The following is a 20218-nucleotide window of genomic DNA, read 5'->3' as shown; positions in this document are numbered from 1 at the left end:
AAGTAGAGGTATTGCAACTGGTGCCCTATCAATGCACTACTGTCTATAAACTCAGATGGTAGCTGAGCCATTTGCACAATTAAGGTACAAGACTGATTTCTGAAGTTATTCAGTATTTTTTTCTGCTGACTTCGATTAAAGATGTTCCTATATGTCTGGTGTGAAAATCAAGCCATTAATTCTTGTGTTGTACACTGTCAGCTAAGATGTTATAAAGGTTTTGATTACATTTGTACTTGTTTTTCAAGCAATGCATGCTTTTCTATATTTTACGCTGTTAATCTGAATTTGTTTAAGTCATATTTATGAATACCTTTTGATATTTACAGTTTTCACTGATACAAAAAGCAGAAGTGGAAGGCAAAGTGAATGGGCACTTATGTCCAGTTTATTGATGGGAAGAAAACTGGTTCAAATTGTTTAAAGGCCAGGACAACACCACGATCTATCAGCAAAAGCAGAAAAACAACAGTTCAGTTTCCAAGCTGCTTCTTTTTTGATGGTAGAATTTCATTACATTTCTCAGTATGGCATTTTAGAATGTTGTTTTTATTTTTCTTCTTTCAGACTGCTGTGAGTTTCAGACATCGGCCATGGGCATTAAAGGTTTGCAGGGATTTGTGGCAAGAGTTTGTCCTGATGCATGCAGAACGGTAGATCTGAGAGAAATGGCAGAAAAACATCGCATCGATCATCCTGGTTTCCCACCTGTTATCGTAGTAGATGCCATGAGTTGTGTTAGATACTGGTACACACCGGAATCCTGGGTGTGTGGTGGCCAGTGGCGGGAGTACCTTGCCATTTTAGAGGATTTTATTAAAGCTTTTATGGCAGCTGGTATCAAGTTGGTGTTTTACTTTGACGGAGTGGTAGAAGAGAAAAAGAGAGATGAGTGGATCAAACGGAGGTTGCAGAATAACCAGGAAATAGCCAGAATATTTCAGTTTATCAAGACTCACAGGAAACAACCAGGGAGAGGAATGTTCACTGTTCCTTCAGCTTTGCCTACTTTTACACGTTTTGCCCTGAAGTCACTTGGTCAAAAAACAGTATGCACATTGCAAGAGGCAGACTTTGAGGTGGCTGCATATGGTTTGCAACATAACTGCGTAGGCATTCTCGGGCAAGATAGTGACTACCTCATCTATAATACATGCCCCTACTTTTCCATTGAGAAGCTCCGTCTGGACAGACTGGTCACTGTCATGTACTCTCGAGAAGATCTTTGCCGTGCATTGGGTCTTAGTTTGACACACCTCCCTCTCTTTGCTTGCTTGCTTGGCAATGATGTTGTTCCAGAAAGCTTGTTGGAAGGCTTTTGGCATAAATGTTTAGTCACCAGTCCCCACAAGAATAACAGCTACAACAGAAGGACAAACATACTTCTAGCTGTAGCAAATTACATCTCAAAAGTTCCATGCTCGTATAGCAGCCTGAAACACTTGGAAGAGATGCTACCTTTGGGATCAGACAAGACATTACTTTACAGAGGAGTGGAGTCCTATCTTTTGCCCGGGCAGCAGTCTCCATGGATTCCTCCCAATGTTACAAATTGCCAAATGTTCTCCCTTCAACAACAATCAGCCCTGTGCCAAGATAAGGAAATCTTTCAGGTACCTTGTTTTTTAAAGCTTAATGGTCACTTTATTGCTATGACTACTTAGTGGAAGTTGTTAATGAGTACGCCAAACCTACTGATTTAAGTTTGCTTGAGCAAAATCTTTTGTCTGTTAAGTACAGCCATGGTTAGGACTATTACATGCATCACGATAGGAGCAGATGCAGCATATTTCATTAAAAGTGGTTCCTCTCTTTTTGACGCGTCTGGCAGGTCAAATAATGGGGAGCAGCTCCTGTATAGGCCTATAGTTGGGCGTAGAGATGTACTTCCCATGTATTGCATGATGTAATGACTTACTTTTTGCTTTGAGAACCCACAGGTCAGCTACAGCTGGTTAGTGGTCTGCTTGGCTGTGCCTGGCGCATGCAGTCAAGGTATCAAAGGGAGCTGTCCTAAGAATGTGGAAGTTGAAATTGCTCTTGTGGAGGAGATGAGGAAACTTCCTATAAATCTGTATTTTGTGATTTTTGGATCAGGTTAATTATCCTTTAGATTCATTGTCCCTGAAGGAACCAAAAGCACTTTGAGTGGATTGTTAATCCTTAAAGGGCAGGGCTGCACTAGCAAGTTTCACTTATGGCTTCCCACATGGGCAGAGATGCGCTGGTGTTGCGGTGAGAAACGGTACAGTCAGATTGGGTCACTCTGAGAGATTGGATATATTAGCAAGGGTAGCCTACCTGGCTAATAGAAAACTGAGCTACCTTGCATCAGAGTTTATGCAATAGTAGTAAGTCGAGAGTACAGTTCTGTAATTCATGGCAATTAAAATAACATACTGAGATTTAATTAAATCTATATGGGATCATGACTTTTAGACCCTGTATTAGCCATCTGTAACTCCGTATTTTGTTAGGTACCTACAGACTTCAAATAGTCTTTTTTTTTTTGGTCTGTCTCTTACTTATCTTGAGCATTTTCTTTAAAACTAGCTTTGTGTTTCCTCATATTACTCTAAAGTAATCCTACAATTTACATTGTCATGTTTTAAAAAGACTCTAAAACATTTAAATAACTACACTGTAACCTATGCAATGTGCATTTCAGCTAAACTGCAGATATATTGGGTTTTTTTAATTAACCACACATAAATACATGTCACTTTTGACTATAGTAGTTAAATAGAAGACGTTATTTAAAAAAAGCAACCACCCTCCATCCTAATAAAGTGTTGAAAAATATTGTTTATGCTTGAAGTGCAAGGAAAAAGTAGCCAGAATGTAATTATCTAAGTTGGATTATGGCCAGGACAGTAGTGGTAATATCGTTGCTCCTTAAGAGAATGTACCATGTGGTCTTTGTGACAAGTGGTCATTATTTCTTGGCTAGATCTTTCATTTGAAGGGTTGCAGTTCTCTAGCGTCATGCTGAGCTACTGCTATAATAAAATAATAATGGTTAGAAACTCCACTGAGGAATGCCTCACTGTTGCTGCATAAATCCTACATTAAGCCAGTCCCTGGGCCAAGGAAATGACGGTCAAAGTTGTAGGCATGTTAACTTGTCTTTGTTTTTGTTACAGGTGTTTCAATATTTGTATATGTAATGTGTGTGCTTTGCTTCATATTTTGAAACCCGTATGGAGTTCTGCTTACCTTGCACATAATCTGAACTGCATGTAAATAACATACGCAGCTCAGTTCCAACCTTGAGGACAGCCTCATATTGCTGCTTCTCTCAGAAAAGAAGAGCATAACTTTCTAGCTGACTGTAGGTGTAAATCAGTAATGTTTTTCAAGATACAGCACTGAATACAGCAATACTTTTGAAATCAGCTTGTATTTTTTTTTTAGTACATAAGAATGTGTAGACTATTAGCAAATTGCAAGAAACTAGTATTTTCAAATTATCTCATATCCGTGACAGTGGTTTGTATGAAATAGTTCAATGCTTCATTCAAATCATGCTTAGAAATACTTAACTCTTTGGTTTTGTTTTATACAAAAGTAGATTTGGGGGATTACATTGTTTAAGTATATTAGGAATACTGAAGTATTTCTTCCAGGGCAACCATTTATTTATTGCTGTAAGAAAATGCTCTGTAGATTGGCATTGTACACAGAAGCCTATCATTGATTTTAGGCTCATGTGAGAATTTCTTCTGAAAGTATGACATTTCAGTCGAATTACTTTTGATCAGTAGTGACCCATTGATTGACTGCAGCTTTGACCTGCTGAGTTCCCTGGTTTGCAGATACTGGAATTCTGCAGAAATGGTCAACTTGGCTCTGGCCAGTGGTTTGGTAATTCCCAGTGAAAGAGGCTGAGGTTAACTGCGTGGATGGCACAAGCCAAATAATACAGATAGTGCGACACATGCAGGGAATGAAGGGCAGAGAAACTTCAGTGCCTGCTCACCATACGGCATGGGTCCAGGAGAATTTAGTAGTGGCATTTCCCCATGGAAATAATTGGCTTTGCTCAGCTGTTTGAACAGCCCCATAGTTTTGGTCTGAGGTTGTGAAGTAGAAAGTCTGTCTGGCTCTGCACTTGGCCAGTCCAGGTTAGAAGTACTACTGGCTGAAATTCTGCCTGCCTGAGAGCAACTTTGTTGCTTCTGCATCTAAGCTGCTCCAGACCAGCGGTCCCTCTTGGTACTGAGGCTGCTTGTAGCCAGCTGCTGTACCCAGATGTATCTGTATCAGGGGTGTCTAATATGCAGCCTGGGTGATGCTGTGATTCTGCTTTTCAGCAACAGCCTGCAAACCTGGTTTTCCTCACTAGAGTAGAGTGTATTTCTTTTCTTGGGGAGGAGCCATTGCAAAGTAAAAGTGTGGTGAAGTTAAGTATTCTAATTTCACCACAATGTAAACTATGCAAAGTCAGGTCAGGAAAGAAATGGAGCTGTCTTATGTAGTTCATCTTGCAATAAAATTAAAAGTTTGTGTTTTTTCATGCCTTCACTCACTATTTAAAGAGGTGACTTTTTCAGGTGACTAAAGGAGGGCAGCTCATTTTTCTGTGTCTGAATTCAGGATTCATTTTAAGAATAATTACTCTTTAAAAAACTGTCATTAAAAAACCCAAGTTTTAAGAATTTGAGGCGGGGCTAAGAAAGGCAGTGATAGGTTTCCTGGGGATTCCTATCCACAAAAAGATAGATGTTTGAAAATACACTATACTGGTGTTACTTGAAAAAGCACTTGTTCCCTCCCTGGCCGTTCCCTCCCTGGCCATTCCCTCCATTTCCACTGATCGAGAAAGTACTATTTCCTCAAACGGTTAATACATTTTGTTACTTTTTGATCCTTCTTAATTTTGGAGATAATGCCTTCTTCCTTCTTTGAACAAACAGCTGGCTAAAGAACAGCATATCCAATCTGAAAATTATACAATCTTCAATATCCTGAGTAATGGAGAGATTGAGTGCAGCAACTCTTTGGAAGATGAATGTGATACAGAGATTCCTGGACAGGCACTTATCTACCGCCCTGCTCGTCAGCATATTTATTCTGTTTTGTTGGAATCTGGAAAAGGTAAGGATTAAACTACTCACACCATTATTCAAGTATGCTTTCAATTTTGAAATATTAAATCTTGAATTAATTGTTTCAGTGGCTACATCAGCATTGCATTTAGGATAAAAACTGTGGGCAGTTGAAGTGTTCTTCTTAAGGGAACAAGAGAAAATGTGACAATGAAATTGCAGTTTTTCTAGATGCTGTTCAATTTCAGTGCTTGTAAAGATATTTTTTTTAAAATTGGGGGTTTTTTTCCTTGTTAAATGGGAAGTTGTGAAAGTTGTTAATGTTCAAAAGATTGAGCAAAACAGTGACATTTAGAAGATTTTAAAAGTTTGAGAGGATATGAAACCTTATGTTGCTTTGATAAGTGTAGCTCCTGATAAATTAGTGAGTTGTAATACACTTCAGCAAAACAGTAATGCACTGTTACAGTTTTACCTTCTGTTGATTTTAGGTCTGCAATTTTAAGAACAGTGGATAGTCAAATATAGTCAAATATAGTTACTGTAGTAATACAAATGCAAGTAGTCATGCCAGTGATTATTAGTTCTTTCATCAAAGTGCAAGAAAATATGATTTCTTTATCTAGTGGTATAAACAGATTCTGTAGCAGGTATATATATGTGTGCTTCCATTCTTCTGCTTTAAGACAGAGATTTCTTTATTCACATCCTTGGACAAATTTTATGTTCTTAAGACTTCCATTAGTTAAATGTTATCTTTACAGTGTCTTTTAGGCAGTGAGTTCAAAATTAAAAATGTACTGAACTTTTATTCTTTTTAATATGTTGGTTTCTCCTTTGTAATCACTTTACATTTTATTGATGAAAGTGCACTGCCATCAAACTGAATATTCAGACTATGTGCTTAGAAAGGCACAGAAAGGTAATTAAGTACCTGACTTCATTCAGCAACTAGAGGTTGAAGTTGTGCCATAATAGGAAAACAAAATAGGAAAAACTGAATCAGAGTTTACATAGTCATTTGGAGAGAGTAACAAAAATCTCAGCAGTAATCATGCACATCTGTCATTTTTCATTTTTCAGCCTACTGCCTCTAAATCTTGTAGACAATATAACTTGGTTGGGTTTTGTTTATTCCTCTAAGCAGCAGGATATTCATTGATGTTTTCAGAAACACCCAGACCAAAATTTCTAATTAACGATTGTTGCTGTGAGATGGCAGGGTAGTAGGCAGATTTGCATTTGTCACAGTGTTTGTAGTACTCAGATGAAGATTAGAACCGAAATATAGAAACACTGATTTAGAATCTTATTGAAAATGAAATTTGAATGTGAAAGAGGTCTTCTTTTAAGAAAGTAATTTTAGAATAAAACCACAGACATGTATTATTTGTTCTCAGTTCGTGCTTCAAATTCCAGAGAAAATTTCCTGAAGTAAATCATAGTCCACCTTCAATCCTTAACCCTTCCAGAAGGGTAGGTAGAGTGCGTCTGCATGGGCACCCCTATTAAATCTGCATTTTTAGTGCATGTACCTACCTCTAACAGCTTTAACCATGTCACTTCCTAGTAGTTCATGGGTTGTTTTTTTATTCCGGTGTGTAGTTGCTTCTAAGTCAAGAATGTAGATCATTAATCACAGTCTGTATGGAAATTCATAAGTAAATGCCAGCATTATTTTTTATAAATTTGCTGCTAGACCTACAAGGAAGTTTTGTTCATTACAAAGTAAGCAGAATCCTTTGCCAGTTTCCCTCAGATGAGGTCAAGTTGACTGGTTTTTGTAATTTGATGAGGGGTATGATGGGAAGAAGTAACCTACACTGTATGTCGGTTGTAGTATAATGTAGAATTACTTTGGATTAGCATTAAAAAGGGGCTTATTGGAAGGAGTCAACCAATTAAATTAGTCCATGTGGAGTCTCCTGCCATTGTGATACAGTTGCTGATGTTGTTTGTTTGAAGCTGTTCCAGTTTGCAGTGGAGATGTGTGTGTGTTAGTGATCCTCTTTTTTATTCCTTAAGATCCCTCAATTACAAGATTCCTGCATTGGAAACTGACCTCTTTGCAGTTTGCAAAACTGCTTATTTACTGTTAAATAGGGGCAGCAAAGCAGCCAACATTTAGTAAAAGCAGCGGTTACCGTTTTAGTAAGAACAGGTTAAAAATAATGTAAACTGTTTCCTCTACCCTGAAACCGTTAGTTTTGAATGTCTAGGTTGAGATTTCCAAGGGTGCCTAAGAGACCCAAGAATTCATAGGAGCTGGATGTTGTCATATCCTTTAAAATCACCCACCTAGACCATGTCACTTTGTCTGAAGCCATAGTGTGATAAGCGGTTCTTTTGCTGTCGGTGCCAGTTTAAGTAATTCCCTTGCACAGCCACTCATTTCAGTCCCTGTGAAACCTTTCAGTTGTCCTGGTGCAGCTGTTTGTGCAGCTGTGTGGTGGCCTAGTTTGAGAAGCTGAAAATAGCCCCCTCTCTCTCTTCCCTCCCTTTCTTGCAGTCAGGTACCTAACCTGGTTCTGTTGCCCCATCTGACTCTTTGTGTAGCCACAAACAGCTGTGGTGAGACAGCCCGAGGGAATGGCAGGGAGTGGGAAGGAGCAAATCAGCGGTCACCTGTAAAAGTTAGCAGTGCTGCTGAAAGAATTGCTCATGTAGCTATACCTTTGGTATATTATGGTATATGGTAAGCATGTGCGTACCTTTAGTCATGGAAATGTTGCTAGAATCACAGGGTTATTTTTGACCCTACAAAAATAATTAGGGGGTTAATGGTGATCCTGATAACATGGCATTTGTTGCCTGTGTATTTTAAAAGTATCTTTGCAATTAATTGAGCTATTTCTGATCGTTACGTGGAATATTGCATATAGTGATATATAAATTGTCAACTTTTAGCATCTTTCCTAGAAAAGCAGTGCTATTGGAAAAATTCAAGAAGGAGGGGAAAAGAACAGTAAATAATGCACCTTGATAGGCCAGCCAAGCTCCTTTTTTGTGTGCGAAGAGTTCAGAACAAAGCCAGCAGGTTTTGGCACTAGTGCAGTCCATGGAAATACCTGCACCTGCATGACTGTTGCCAGTTAGGAGGTTATGTAGTGTACCCTAAGCCTGTGGCTGGCTCTTGGAAGTCCTGGCATTCCTCCCAGTTCTAACATTAGTAGGCCAGACTGACCCTCGCTTTGACACTGTCAAAAACAGTCCATTAGCAGAATTTTTGCCAGCTATCACTAGTGACCACTCAGGAGGGCTGGTGTTGTTGCAGGTGTAGAGGAGCACACATAACAGCATGTCCAACTGTCTCATGTTTTGGTGTTTTGCACATAGTTGAAATTTTCCTTAGGCTGCCTAAGCAGTGCTTCCACAGGTCGTTCAGAATCTATTTAAACAAAGGCACTACTATTTTTTGATATTTTGTATGTGCATTGTGGGGAAAAAAGTTTGAAAAACTACTGCTTTTTTTCCAGAGATATTTCCATGCAGGGAGGGTTGGCATTTAGTAATCATGTCTCCAATTTGTTCTTGGTATGTTAATGTGCTGTCAGTTTGCAGGACCTTTCTTTTAGCTATATTTATTTGGCTACTTATGTGAACAGTAATATACTTCTGTTACTAATGGACTATAATAGTGAAAAGCACTCAGCTGATGTGGTGCTACGTACATCCTGTACCAACATTCACATACATTAAAAGAAACTAGAGGTTTCCTATTGACTTCTCTTTTTACTGTGTTTGAGCTCAATGGGTGATGTAAAAATAGTATTTCACTGGCATTTGGAATCGAGAGATATTTTGATAAGTTGTTCTGTGAGTTGTGGAACTCATAAAGAGTGACTCTCCCCATCAGCTTCCCCTTAGCAAAGCTTTTATATTTCCATGCTCCTTCCTAGCATCCTCTTAACTTCTCCCCATGTCCTTGACAACTCCCTCCTGCAATATATGGTGTTCTCAAGTATGTTCCCTATTGCCTCCTGCTGTTCCTGAATCCCATCTACCTTTTTATTCATGTCTAGCTCTTCCATAGCTACTTGTGTATTGATTTGCCATCCAGTGCATTCAGATATAACAGGTAACTTGACTTTCCTGCCTTTCTTTCAGTTGGTGCCCTAATAGGATCCCTCTGTCAGCTGAGTCACCAGTTTCACAAAATGTTTAGGAATTTAATACATTTGAAATCTCTTCTCCTCTGTCAGATTTAGTTGAAACAGAGCAGTGCATCCATGAATTAATTATAAGACAGATGTCCTCATTACATTAGGCTTGCTTCCTTAAGAAGCCAGGCTAAAATTTGGGAGGCTGAGTGAGCTGAATAGATTGAATAAAGCAGAAGAATTTACATAGTAACTCTTAAAATAGAATGCTAAAACATCAGAATGTTTCTGAAAGTGACTTTGGGATATTAAATTGGAGGGTTTGTTCATGAAATAGCATTATCATAGGCAATGATTTATAATCAAGATGTGAGACTATTCAGCCTCTGGCATGTGCAGTTTAAGGCTTTTTTTTTTTCTTCCCCAATGTAGGCATTTTTCATTTTATTCTTAATGTCATCAGTTTTTGAAAAGTGAAGCATGGCAAGCCAGGTGTAATGTTGTCCCTCATAGTCCAGCTGTTGGCTCTTCAGTCCCTCACCTTTATTGGGTCCATGGGTAAGGAAGGAAGAATAAACAGGGCTGTAAAAGAGATTTTGTTTTGTTCTTTCTCTCCTCTCTTATTCCTGACACTAGAACTCCATCTGAGAAATTTCTGCACCATAGTGCACTGCTCGTTCATTCATGCCAACAGTCATTTGCAGCATTGAGCTATGAACAAGACCAGGAAATTAATGTGACCGAACTTTTTGGGGTGGTGGAGGAAAGGGGAGTGTTGGAGAGATTTCTTTGGTTTGTTTTAAGCTAGGTGAAGTTTTTGATTAGGGTTCATAATGTAGCATCAGAAATACTTGTACAGTAAAGTGCAGGGTGATTGGAATTGATGATAAAAGGCAGGAATTTTTAAGAACAGTGGCTTCAGCACTGGGTGAGAGCTGGAAGGAATTAGAGATGCAATTCTGTGAATCTGGAAAAGGACAAGGGAAGGAAAAAAAAAACAACTTTAGGATTTGCCTGGAAAAGATTTGAAAACACTATTCCAAGTGCCCAGGACTAGCTAAATCTGTTTACATCATACTGTTTACCAGACTGCAGAGAATTGACATTTAGGGCACTATGGCATGGTTACCATAAGCAAAATCTGGATGGAATGCAGAAGCACCATTTATAACAATGGTGGGGTTTTTTATGAAGACTTGCATTGGAATGATCATGAGCTGACTATTGGAAATTGGATAGACTGCATTTCAAAAATTCTTAAATGCTTGAATTTTTCCTCAGGATATTTTCTTTTTTTTTTTTAAGCATCAAGTAGTTAAATGCACAACTCTTGCAGTGAAATTTTTAATTTAAGAGGCACCCTACTCTTTACTGGGGGGCGGGGCAGAGTTGGGCTTAGGGGGTAGGAAGCCACTTGAGCTATTGTGCATAAACAATTCCTTTATACTAGATAAAAGGTCTGGAACAATGGGCTGTAAAAGCTCTGCATCTGACAGTGGGATGACTCCATTGCTGTCAGCTTTCAAACAGACATCAAGGCCTCCTTATAAAGATTTTGTCTCAAACTCTGACACAGGAAATGTCAGGGCAAGTCAGGAGGAGAATCATATTAAGGACTGCCTGCGAATGTGGCAGTGTGACAGCCCTGAGAGACTGAGGTAGCTCATGTACGTCCCTAAGCTATGCCAGATACCTCCACAGCTTCCTGAACTGCCTTGGAATAGGAAGGCCTAAAATTGGCTGAAAGCCATTTTAGAATGCTTTCCACAGACTCTTGTACTTACATTTTTGGCTGCAGTTCCCAACTCCAAACTCATGTTTATAGCACATAATTCAAACTCTCTTCCTTTGTTCTGATGATTTGTCATAAAGATACTAAAACTAATTTTTCTTGGTTTGTTTTTAAAGAAGCTGAGCAAACAAGTCATTATGAAGTTCCTTCTATTACTTTAGAATCCTCATCATCACTGCTTCCAACTTTTACACTAGTGTCAATACTCGCATTTGACTTACTGATCCAATTCTGTCTTTTTTAGGTGGAGCCTGTCCTTTGGTAAAAGAGTGGTTTGTCTATTTTGGAAATTCTCTCCAGCAGCCAGAGCTGATACAACCTGTACAACCTTCTATTCCAGGTAGAATAAAAATGTGTTTAAATCTGAACTGAAATAATGACATCACTAAAATCAGGTTAGACAATCCATCATCGTATGTTTGATATGGAATCCAGAATGACTGTGGAGGACAAGGAGCTAAAGTAGAAAAGCTGCATGCCTGTAATTGTTTTTAATTACCCTGTATAATTATAATAGGATTCAGCTTTGAGCTACATGTTATTACTATGTCTTGTTAAACCCGGTGCTAATTCAAACATGAGTTCTAAAATGCAAACAATTTTCTTAGAGGGTCTAAATACTGCTTTGAGGCCAGGATAAGTGGCGTGTAGGGCCATATTGAAATTCTTCTGTTAAGCTGTTTGAGAGAATGTGTTAACAAGACTGGTGGAGAATATAAAAAAGGGCTATTTTTAGATCACCTGTGACAACCCAAAGAGAGAATCCAGCTTTCCATAAAAAAATAATTAGGCTATCTGTTTCTGTGAAGCTATTTCTACTGTCTTAAGCACCAAGTGTTTTGTGTGTTCTTATCTTCTTTCCTTTGGTAAAGGACACATTCGTGAACATTCTTAGTGAAATTAGTGTTATGAGCAATGTATTACATTCATGAGGAAGTATCGTATACTTTAGTGAAAAGATTGGGTACTGTATATGTCACTCATCTCTTTATCACTAAATTGTATAATGCAATAAAAGTTTAGGATAGGAAGTAAACAGTACTGTACCAATTTTGTTATTTCAGAGGGAAAATTGTTCTAATTGTTCATTTGTCCATGCTATTGTAGTCATAACCCCTCCTATCTTTACTCTCACAGTTCGCTCTCTGTCTAGTCATCTGCTATCATGTGGATCAGGAGCTCAGAGGTTTTTTAGTTTTTCATACGAAATCAATTAGTTCCATTGATATACAATACCATTGATATCTTGTTGAGAAAAATTATTATCTACTCAACTTTTTGAGAGTAATTACCAGCACTTCTTCCCTCAGCACCCAGAGCTTTCTGTAGCAGTCCTGGTTCTGATCTGCTCTAAATCCAGATTCAGAAGTTGTTGAAATGCATGCACTTTATTTTTAATTTTATTTTTTGGTTAGGGATTGCTTCAGGACCTACTTGTTTTTAATTTTCTAGGGTTATAGTAAATTTTCTTTTAAGGTATCCTAAGATTGTACGTTTATCTTCATATTTGAAACTGTTACATTTAATGAGAGTCTTCAAATTCAAGGATGAAGGACAAACAGTTGCTCTTTAGATATCAGCCTTTTCAAAATCCTTTTGAAAGTAACTGTTTGGAAAGAAATGAGTTACGTAGACAAAGTACAACTAAGGTTTCATTTGATATACAGTAGTTCCACTGTCCAGTACCCCGATACAAAATTAGGAGAGTGATTATCTAATTGACTTGATGATAACATGAAATTGCTGTGAAATTTTCCAAATGGATGTGAATATGCAGGGTAAAAATTGACTGGTCTGTCCTGTACAACCGTTTTATTTCGGCATAGAATGGTCTGGGAACATGCATTTGTAAAACAAGCAAACAAAGCTCAATGAAGTATAAACCATACCTATGTAGTTACATTTCAGTTTGCATGGCAAATACACTGTATTTATTGTTGTGAAATCTTCCTTCCCAGGTAGTATAGTACCTTCCTCCCTTTCTGGAGAGGAATCCACTTAGTCTCATGTGCTGTGGTTCTACTGCTCTGCAAACATGCTACACATAGAACCCACCTTCATGTTGACAATAAGCAGCATTTAACATCGCTGTGTTTGTTTGTTTATAGCAACCACATAAGAGGAGTTTATAAAAACAGCATCTTCTCAGCCATAACCTTCACTAACTCAGTAATGAAAGGCTGTTCAAGCAGACTATTAAAAAAGGGGAGGAGGACTTCTAGTGATTATTTTTAGTACTCTGTTGTCATTCCTTCAGCGAACAAATATTTTCCTAAAATTTTTGCAGTCCATATTTGTATGCCTTACATTCGCTCATGCATTTTTATTTTCCACAGCATGACTTTCTAATTCACCAAATAAGGTTCTCAACAGCGCATCACATTTTTCAGACAGGGATCATATTTAGAGCTAAATTTAAAGATGTTGTTATAGGAAGATAGAGTTCAAAGCTGTCACTCAAGATCAGGTTACTCAAAAAAGAGAAGAAACCTTACCAGATACTATTTGAAAAATCAGAGGTGCAATTAATCTGGGAAGGTTCTTTGTTTTGTCTTTTTTGGAAAAAATTATAACCTCATCATCACAACTACTTTAGAAGTACACTGAGAATATATGGGAAATCCTGACTCTATTGAATTTGATTTAAATTAAAAAGTCTGAAGAAAGAATATTTGATATGAACTTTGAACTGTAATGCGCATAAGCATAAATATTTTAAATTTTGCATTGATCTTAAACAAAAAAGTAGGATTCCCACTGATGTTTTGTGTGTGTATAAAACAGCAGAGCTGTCTTGCATCTGAAAAGCTTGCACGTGATAGAGTGAATGTTAGCTTTTTTTTTTTATCAGATCGTAAAGGCTGTAAGATGATAGCTTAAAATATATTTAAAATGCTGTGTGTATTATGTATATGTATTTTTCCTGAGAAACGGTATTCTGAATTAGCATCTGCGCTTGCTCGCATTTTCGGTCTCTCTTTCTTCCTTCTGGAATGTTTCCTTTCAGTTGAATGAATGTGATCATGATGTTTCCCACACATTGACAGAGCAGCACTTAAATTGATAAAAAATGTCTCCGAGAAATTAATTTTGTTAGAAGAGCTGTGATCCAAGAAAATACTATTTAACATCCATATCTTGAGAACATAGCTGATCTAGTTGATATGTGTGCAGTTTATGTGGAACAGAGGAAGTTTTAAAGTCTTTACTGGAAATGTATGGATTCTGCTTTTCATTTTATTTCCGAAAATATGTAGGATATTGTAGCTTCATGCCACAGGAGTTTGGATGAACTTTCAGTATTCTAATCATTGCATCTTACAGGAGTATGCCATGAATATGCTTATGTTCAAAATGCTGTCTCTGGAATGCTTCTTTAATGGTAGTTTTAATTGGCATTTGAGTTTATGGCATCTTTAAAATTGGCCACAGTTGTTGACAAGTTAATGTTGAGTGTTCCTAGCAAGTACATTTTTATAAACTTATTTTTATTGCTCAGTATTTACATGAGCATGTAAACCGATGAAGTGTTAAAATTCTATTATTAGTGTTATAAAATGAAATTTCAATAGTCAAATATACATGAACAGTTAATATATACATTTATATCTGTATACACAAGGATGACATGTTTTAAGTTGGTATGAATGTGAAGATCGCCTTTGTATAAGCCTTGAGTTCAAGGCTATCATAGTATTAATGCAATTCATGACTTTTGCATGCATTACATATTCATAAATCAGTTATTGAAGTTCGAATGAATGATATAAATATTTATGTATTCCCTTGAAGTGCTCTTGTTTATCATGATGCTTTCTATGTGACAGTGTCTTTAAATGTATGAGTGAAAAGGAAGAAGGAAAAAAATAATTCAATCAATGCTTTTTCTCTTGTTGGTTTTCCATTTTTGTGTTTAGGCAAGTAGTACCTCTTGACCTCCATAGAGGTCTTTGTGATGCTCTTCTTGGAGTTCCCAAGGACTGAGTTTACATAGTACTGAATACAGTTTTCACGCAGTTTTGTACGTGTTGAGAATAACCATAAGCATATGCAGTGCTTGAGTATCTCTCTCTAATTCATAGGAACTTGTGGTTCTTACAACCCCAGTAGGACAGATAATTTTCTCATAACTAATCTCTACAGTAAAGATGTATCAATTATATCTATCTAAGTATGTTTTGTTCTGTTTCCCTTTTGTTGCTCAGTTTTGGGGGTTTTTTTAACATATTTAGTAAATATTTAGATGTGTTCAGAAAGTAAAATATTTCTCCTCCCTATCCAAGTAAATTTCTCTCTTTCAGGAATGTTTTCTAATTGCTGTAAAGTATGTAGTGAGGATGTAACTAGAGCAGAGAACACATTTGGGCATCTACTGTATATGAATCTTAGGTCCGTTGTTGACTGTAAGCATGATGGGAGAGTCATTAAACTTCAGTGTATTTGTTTCTTTGTTTTACTTACCTTTCATTTAAGGGTTAATGTAATGGATCGCTCTTGGGTATTACGTAGAATTTAATTACTTGTAGAAGAGATCCTTTCAGAAAAATAACACTTTTGGTTGGTATGTTCCAAAAGGAGATAGTGTCAAGTTTTCTTTCCCAGAGTAAATAACTCATAATTCGTCAGTACCTCTTTTTCCCAGGCGCAAGTAGATGTTGTTTCTGAAAGTATAAGAAACTGTTTATGGAAGAGATGCCTTGAATTTTTTGTTGAGCTCTCTCAATATAGATATGTAATCTTGATTATTGATGTAGTTCATGGTTTTACTCTGAAGAAAGAAGGATTTCTATTATTAGGTATACCCCTGGATGCAATTAATTTTAAAAAACTGTACAGATGGAGAGAATACTTTTGTTTAACTGATTCTTGGCGTATCTCTTCATATGCAGCTGATTGGGAACCTTCTGAAAAGCAGAAACCATCAAAACTATTTGAGTTTGTCTCACACATTGAAGTTGCTTAGTCTTGGTAGGAAAAGTTGGCTTTGTTTTGGTTTTATGCATATTATCTTTGCTTTTCTTCCTGGAAGTCAGTCTCTGCTGTTCTTTTTTTTCTTAAGGCAGCAATTACCAGTATCAAAAACAGTAATCTGAGTCTTATTGTGCTGTCTGTACTGGCCCGCTCACTGCCAGTATTTTTGTTATCACTAATCTGCATTTCCAACTCCAATCCAGCAACTGGTATTTTTTCTTAATATATATATATTTCCCTACAAAATAAGGTTAGAAACTTACAGATTGTCTGATGGTAGTTCTTTACATGGTTAAAACTTTTGACGGGAGAGTTAGTCTTAAAAATAGTAAAAGCAACATCCATCAGGGAGACGTAGAAAGAAAATATTAACTTCTCTTCTAGTTTTCCCCCTCTCTGAAGAATTGGCACCATTTGGTTAATGGGCTTTCTTGGTTAAATAAACATTGTCTGTGTAGGTTTCAGCACCTTGTCACTTTAACCATTTATTATCACCAAGTGTTCCTAACTGGACTACAGCTGCTGCATGTCACACAAAAAAGAAAAGTTGTTACCAAATGTAGCTTAATTAGTCCACATTTAAAATTCACACCTCATTTTAACTACAGAAGCAGCAGTACTTCATGGGAGGATTCTGTCCTTAAGTGGGATTCTTAGGCATAACCAGTTAGCTGTTCTGTTATTTCACGTGCCTTAGTGTTTATTTTGATAATGAATTAAGTGTCATTTAAATGGGGAGCAAATTTTACATTAGTTCACGTGTCACAAGTTGGGAGATGGCAACATGGGGTAACTATTAAGGATTTAGAGACCAGGATGAATGATACTATAGAAAGTGTGGAAAGATACATTATACATAACTGATGACAGTTCCTTTGGTTGTGTTTGCAACAGCGTTTCATACAGTAGCCTAGGGAGTGCAAAATACCAGATAGCCTTGATTTTTGTTCCCAAACTGGAACCTACTGCAGAGGAGTCATACCAGCACAGTGTTTTGTGGAGAATGCATGTTTGCCAGCAAATGGTGTAGGTGACCAGTTAGTTTGTTAAAACAGGTGATTATAAGGAAGGCAATATGAGGATCCTTCAAGGACCCCTGATAAGCTAGCTCTAGGAGAGAGAGAGAGAAGAAACAGATATGGTTGTTTTCTGCTGAATCACTATTTTATGATGAAGCTAACCCCATTTAATGCTGTGGATTCCCAAGGAATAGGACACACTTGTAGACAAACTTTATTCTTGCAAAAGGTAAAAGCCTGATGTCTCAAAGTTGCCTATATTGTTGTAACAATTGAATTCAGTCCACTCTGCTTAAACATGCCTGTATTCAACACCATTTGTTTAAATTACAGGCCTTAATATTTTTCTTAATTTTTTCTTTCAAATGCCAAGTTTTGTCAAATACTTTTTATTTTCAACTCTGTGGTCCTTGCAAGTGCCAAGAGCAGATCAGTTGTTTCCTTTCAGATTGTAATGAGGTAGGCATGTTTTATCTTGTTGCTGCCAAGATAAAATAATGGATTTCTTTTGTAGGTGGAACACCTAATTTGAAAACACTGTGGCTTGCCAAAGGACCTGACGTGGAAAAACAACGGTATAGTACATTTCTGGCATGCTTTCACCTTCAGGACAGGATGGAAGAGCTCCAAGCTCTAGAAGCACCTGTTGCAGCATTCTGCTGTTTGCTGGCCTATCTTATGATGCAGGTAACTGGGGCAGTTGCTTATTCTTCATCTGTCAACCCTGATAGATGTGACTGACTAATAAACTGTTTCTTGCTAGCCTGTGCTAGATTTTTCTCTTAATCTTTACTGTAGGCATAGTTGATCAAATATAATAGTACTGCATTACAGTATTTTTAATTACTCCATTTAACATGCATCATCCTGTTCGAGAAACGTGGTTTTTTTAGTAGTTAATCATAACTCTCACATGCCTATGACAAAGCCCCTTGGGCAGTTTAACAGAGAGAGTGTAAACAGGGATTTCCCCTGCTTTTTGAGACCTATTTGCAAATTAAAGCTTCTCTTTTAGTGTTTCCATTGTGTCATCAAAAGAAGACATTCCCTCAGGTGACTATGCGGGCTGTGCAAACAGACAGTATAAATATTTAGCCATCTCTCACTACTTTTTCACACCATCTTGTCAATCTACTCAGTTTCAAGCCAGAACTGAAGATATGACTCTTCTCATTAAATTCTGAGTAATAGGTGATCATTAGGTAGCAGTTCTGTTATAATTCCAGACATTTGGCAGCCTGCAGACTACCTTAATTGTAATAAAAAGGAACACAAGATTAAATACAATATTGCTTCATTATTTACATTTCTCTTAGGTATTTAATATATTGTCTGTACTTGCCACCTTTCAAATGCTGATCTCACAAGCAGATTTTCCTCTTTGAGGATGAGAAAATTATAATGCCTTTATCTAATCTGATAAGCTCTGTTGCACTTTTACTTACACAGAACTGCATTTTGTCTTTTGTTTTTTGCTTTTTCAGACTTTCCTCAATAACAGATTTATACTGGTGTGTGATACATGAAAACAAGTTCTTCCTGACTTTTCCTTTCTTTTTCCTTCATAGGTGTTTGTTCAAACTTAGACGGTGCATTAAGGAAGTACATATGGGAATTATACAAATGATCTATGTAGCTCTCTTTTTTCTTTAATTTTTGCATAGCAGAATATAAATCGAAAGTTTTTTGAAGATGAAACTCGTTAAACATCATTTCATGCCTTGCAGTTTCAATTTAGCAAGATACATATCATGTACTTAGCTTTAAACATACTTTAAGTGTTTTTCATATTTGGATACAAAATCACTGTTTCATTTATTTATCTATTTTCACGGTTTAATTTATTTATTCTGCTATCCTATACACCCTTTCATAGCATGATTACGAAATTATTTGAGAAGGGTTTCTTTAGTGGGATTAAGAAGAGGAGTAACAGGACAGAACGCCTACAGAAATCTGGACTTACTGAGCCTTGATCACAGCATATTAATAAAATGAAAAAAAAAATGCTTGTTAGGGATATGGTTTTCAGAACTTATTATCCAATGGCTAATGTTAAAAATAGAGATGAAAACAGTTTTGCAGCTGACGTTTCAAACAAGAATAATAGCAGAGAGATCATGCAAAGGGCTTAGTTTTGATGGAAGGTTTTTCATGGCAGTGACAGTTTCTCAACACCTGTCCCGTTCTCCTGATTCTCTTCTGCCCTCTGAGTTGCACTGATGCTATCTACCCTGTGAAACAGACTAGGAATTTTATTTGGATTAAAATATTTTTCATTGCTGAGTTGTTTTAAACTTTGGTTAGTTCTCTGATATTGTCCATTTGTTTTCTTGGGGTGTTTGAGAGGAAAACATGCAAGCAAGAGTGTCAGCAGCCATGCTTTGAGCTGGCCATACTGCTTCCATTTGTTTTATAGCTGAGAAAACAAAGCTTGTCTAACTGTGGCCTAATTCTTGTCTTTACACTTTAGTCTTACATTTGTATTAGAGAGGGAAGGTGGATTGTTAGCCCAAAGGTGATTTCAGTTGAGCAATTGTAGGTTGCCTTGAAGCAGGCTAACATCATTTCCTTCAGCTCACATGAGGAAGAAATGAACTTCTTAAAAATTTCATTACTTATCATTTAATCTAACCTAAAACTTAGATTTTTGCAGGAACCAGCATACTGACCAACCCATCTGGCTTCCTCAAAATTTATGTGCAAGTATTTAATGAAAACTTCAGACACTTTTTTGTTTAAGGTGAGAAAAGATTTCCAATAAGCAAATCTTAACTATATAAAGAAAGTGTCAATTTGAAGACTAATCTTTTCAGTGAGGGTACTTTTCAAATATCCTCCAAATTAAGAACAAAAATAGTGAAAAAATACAAAATAATAGGCCTGTCTTTAAAGTTAGGGAAAGGAGTAAATGAGTTCAAATATCAAACTGTGGAGCCTCCAAAGAAAGGGGGAATTTCTCTTTCAAGCTCTTACAGTTTTGGAAGAAATCTGACAATGTAAGTGTGATAACTCACCAAGTTAATTTACTGAATAAAATATTGCTCTAAAGAAGTGTTTTGACATTTGTAAGCATTTTGGCTGATCTGCTCTGTTGGGGGCATTTCCTTGCTGTTGAGCTTGCAAGCAATCTTTGACTTACTTTTCTTAGGACAAAATTGTGCAAGTATTAAGAATTGTTTTTAGATGAAAGTCACTTTTTCTGTTACTGCAATGTATAAAATGCGCAGGTTTAGTAAACCTCTCTTGTTGCCATCTATACAAAGGTGACACCTGACTTGAAATACA

The 20218-nt window shown here is 37.0% G+C and overlaps 1 protein-coding gene across 1 annotated transcript in view; it reads left to right on the top strand.

Annotated features, from left to right (window-relative positions):
• Positions 1–593: 593 nt before the first annotated feature.
• FAM120B (family with sequence similarity 120 member B) overlaps positions 594–20218 on the top strand; it is a 50732-nt gene continuing 31107 nt past the window's right edge. The window contains exons 1-4 of the mRNA XM_009821442.2: positions 594–1613; positions 4917–5097; positions 11185–11280; positions 17445–17617. Of these exons, the coding sequence (XP_009819744.2) occupies positions 594–1613; positions 4917–5097; positions 11185–11280; positions 17445–17617 (1470 nt within the window). The remainder of the gene's footprint in view (positions 1614–4916; positions 5098–11184; positions 11281–17444; positions 17618–20218) is intronic.

This window comes from Gavia stellata, chromosome 2 (genome assembly GCF_030936135.1).
Source record: "Gavia stellata isolate bGavSte3 chromosome 2, bGavSte3.hap2, whole genome shotgun sequence".
Classification (NCBI taxonomy): Eukaryota; Metazoa; Chordata; class Aves; order Gaviiformes; family Gaviidae; genus Gavia; species Gavia stellata.
Note: the sequence above shows the minus strand (reverse complement) of the source record. Positions and strands in the feature narration are given on the sequence as shown.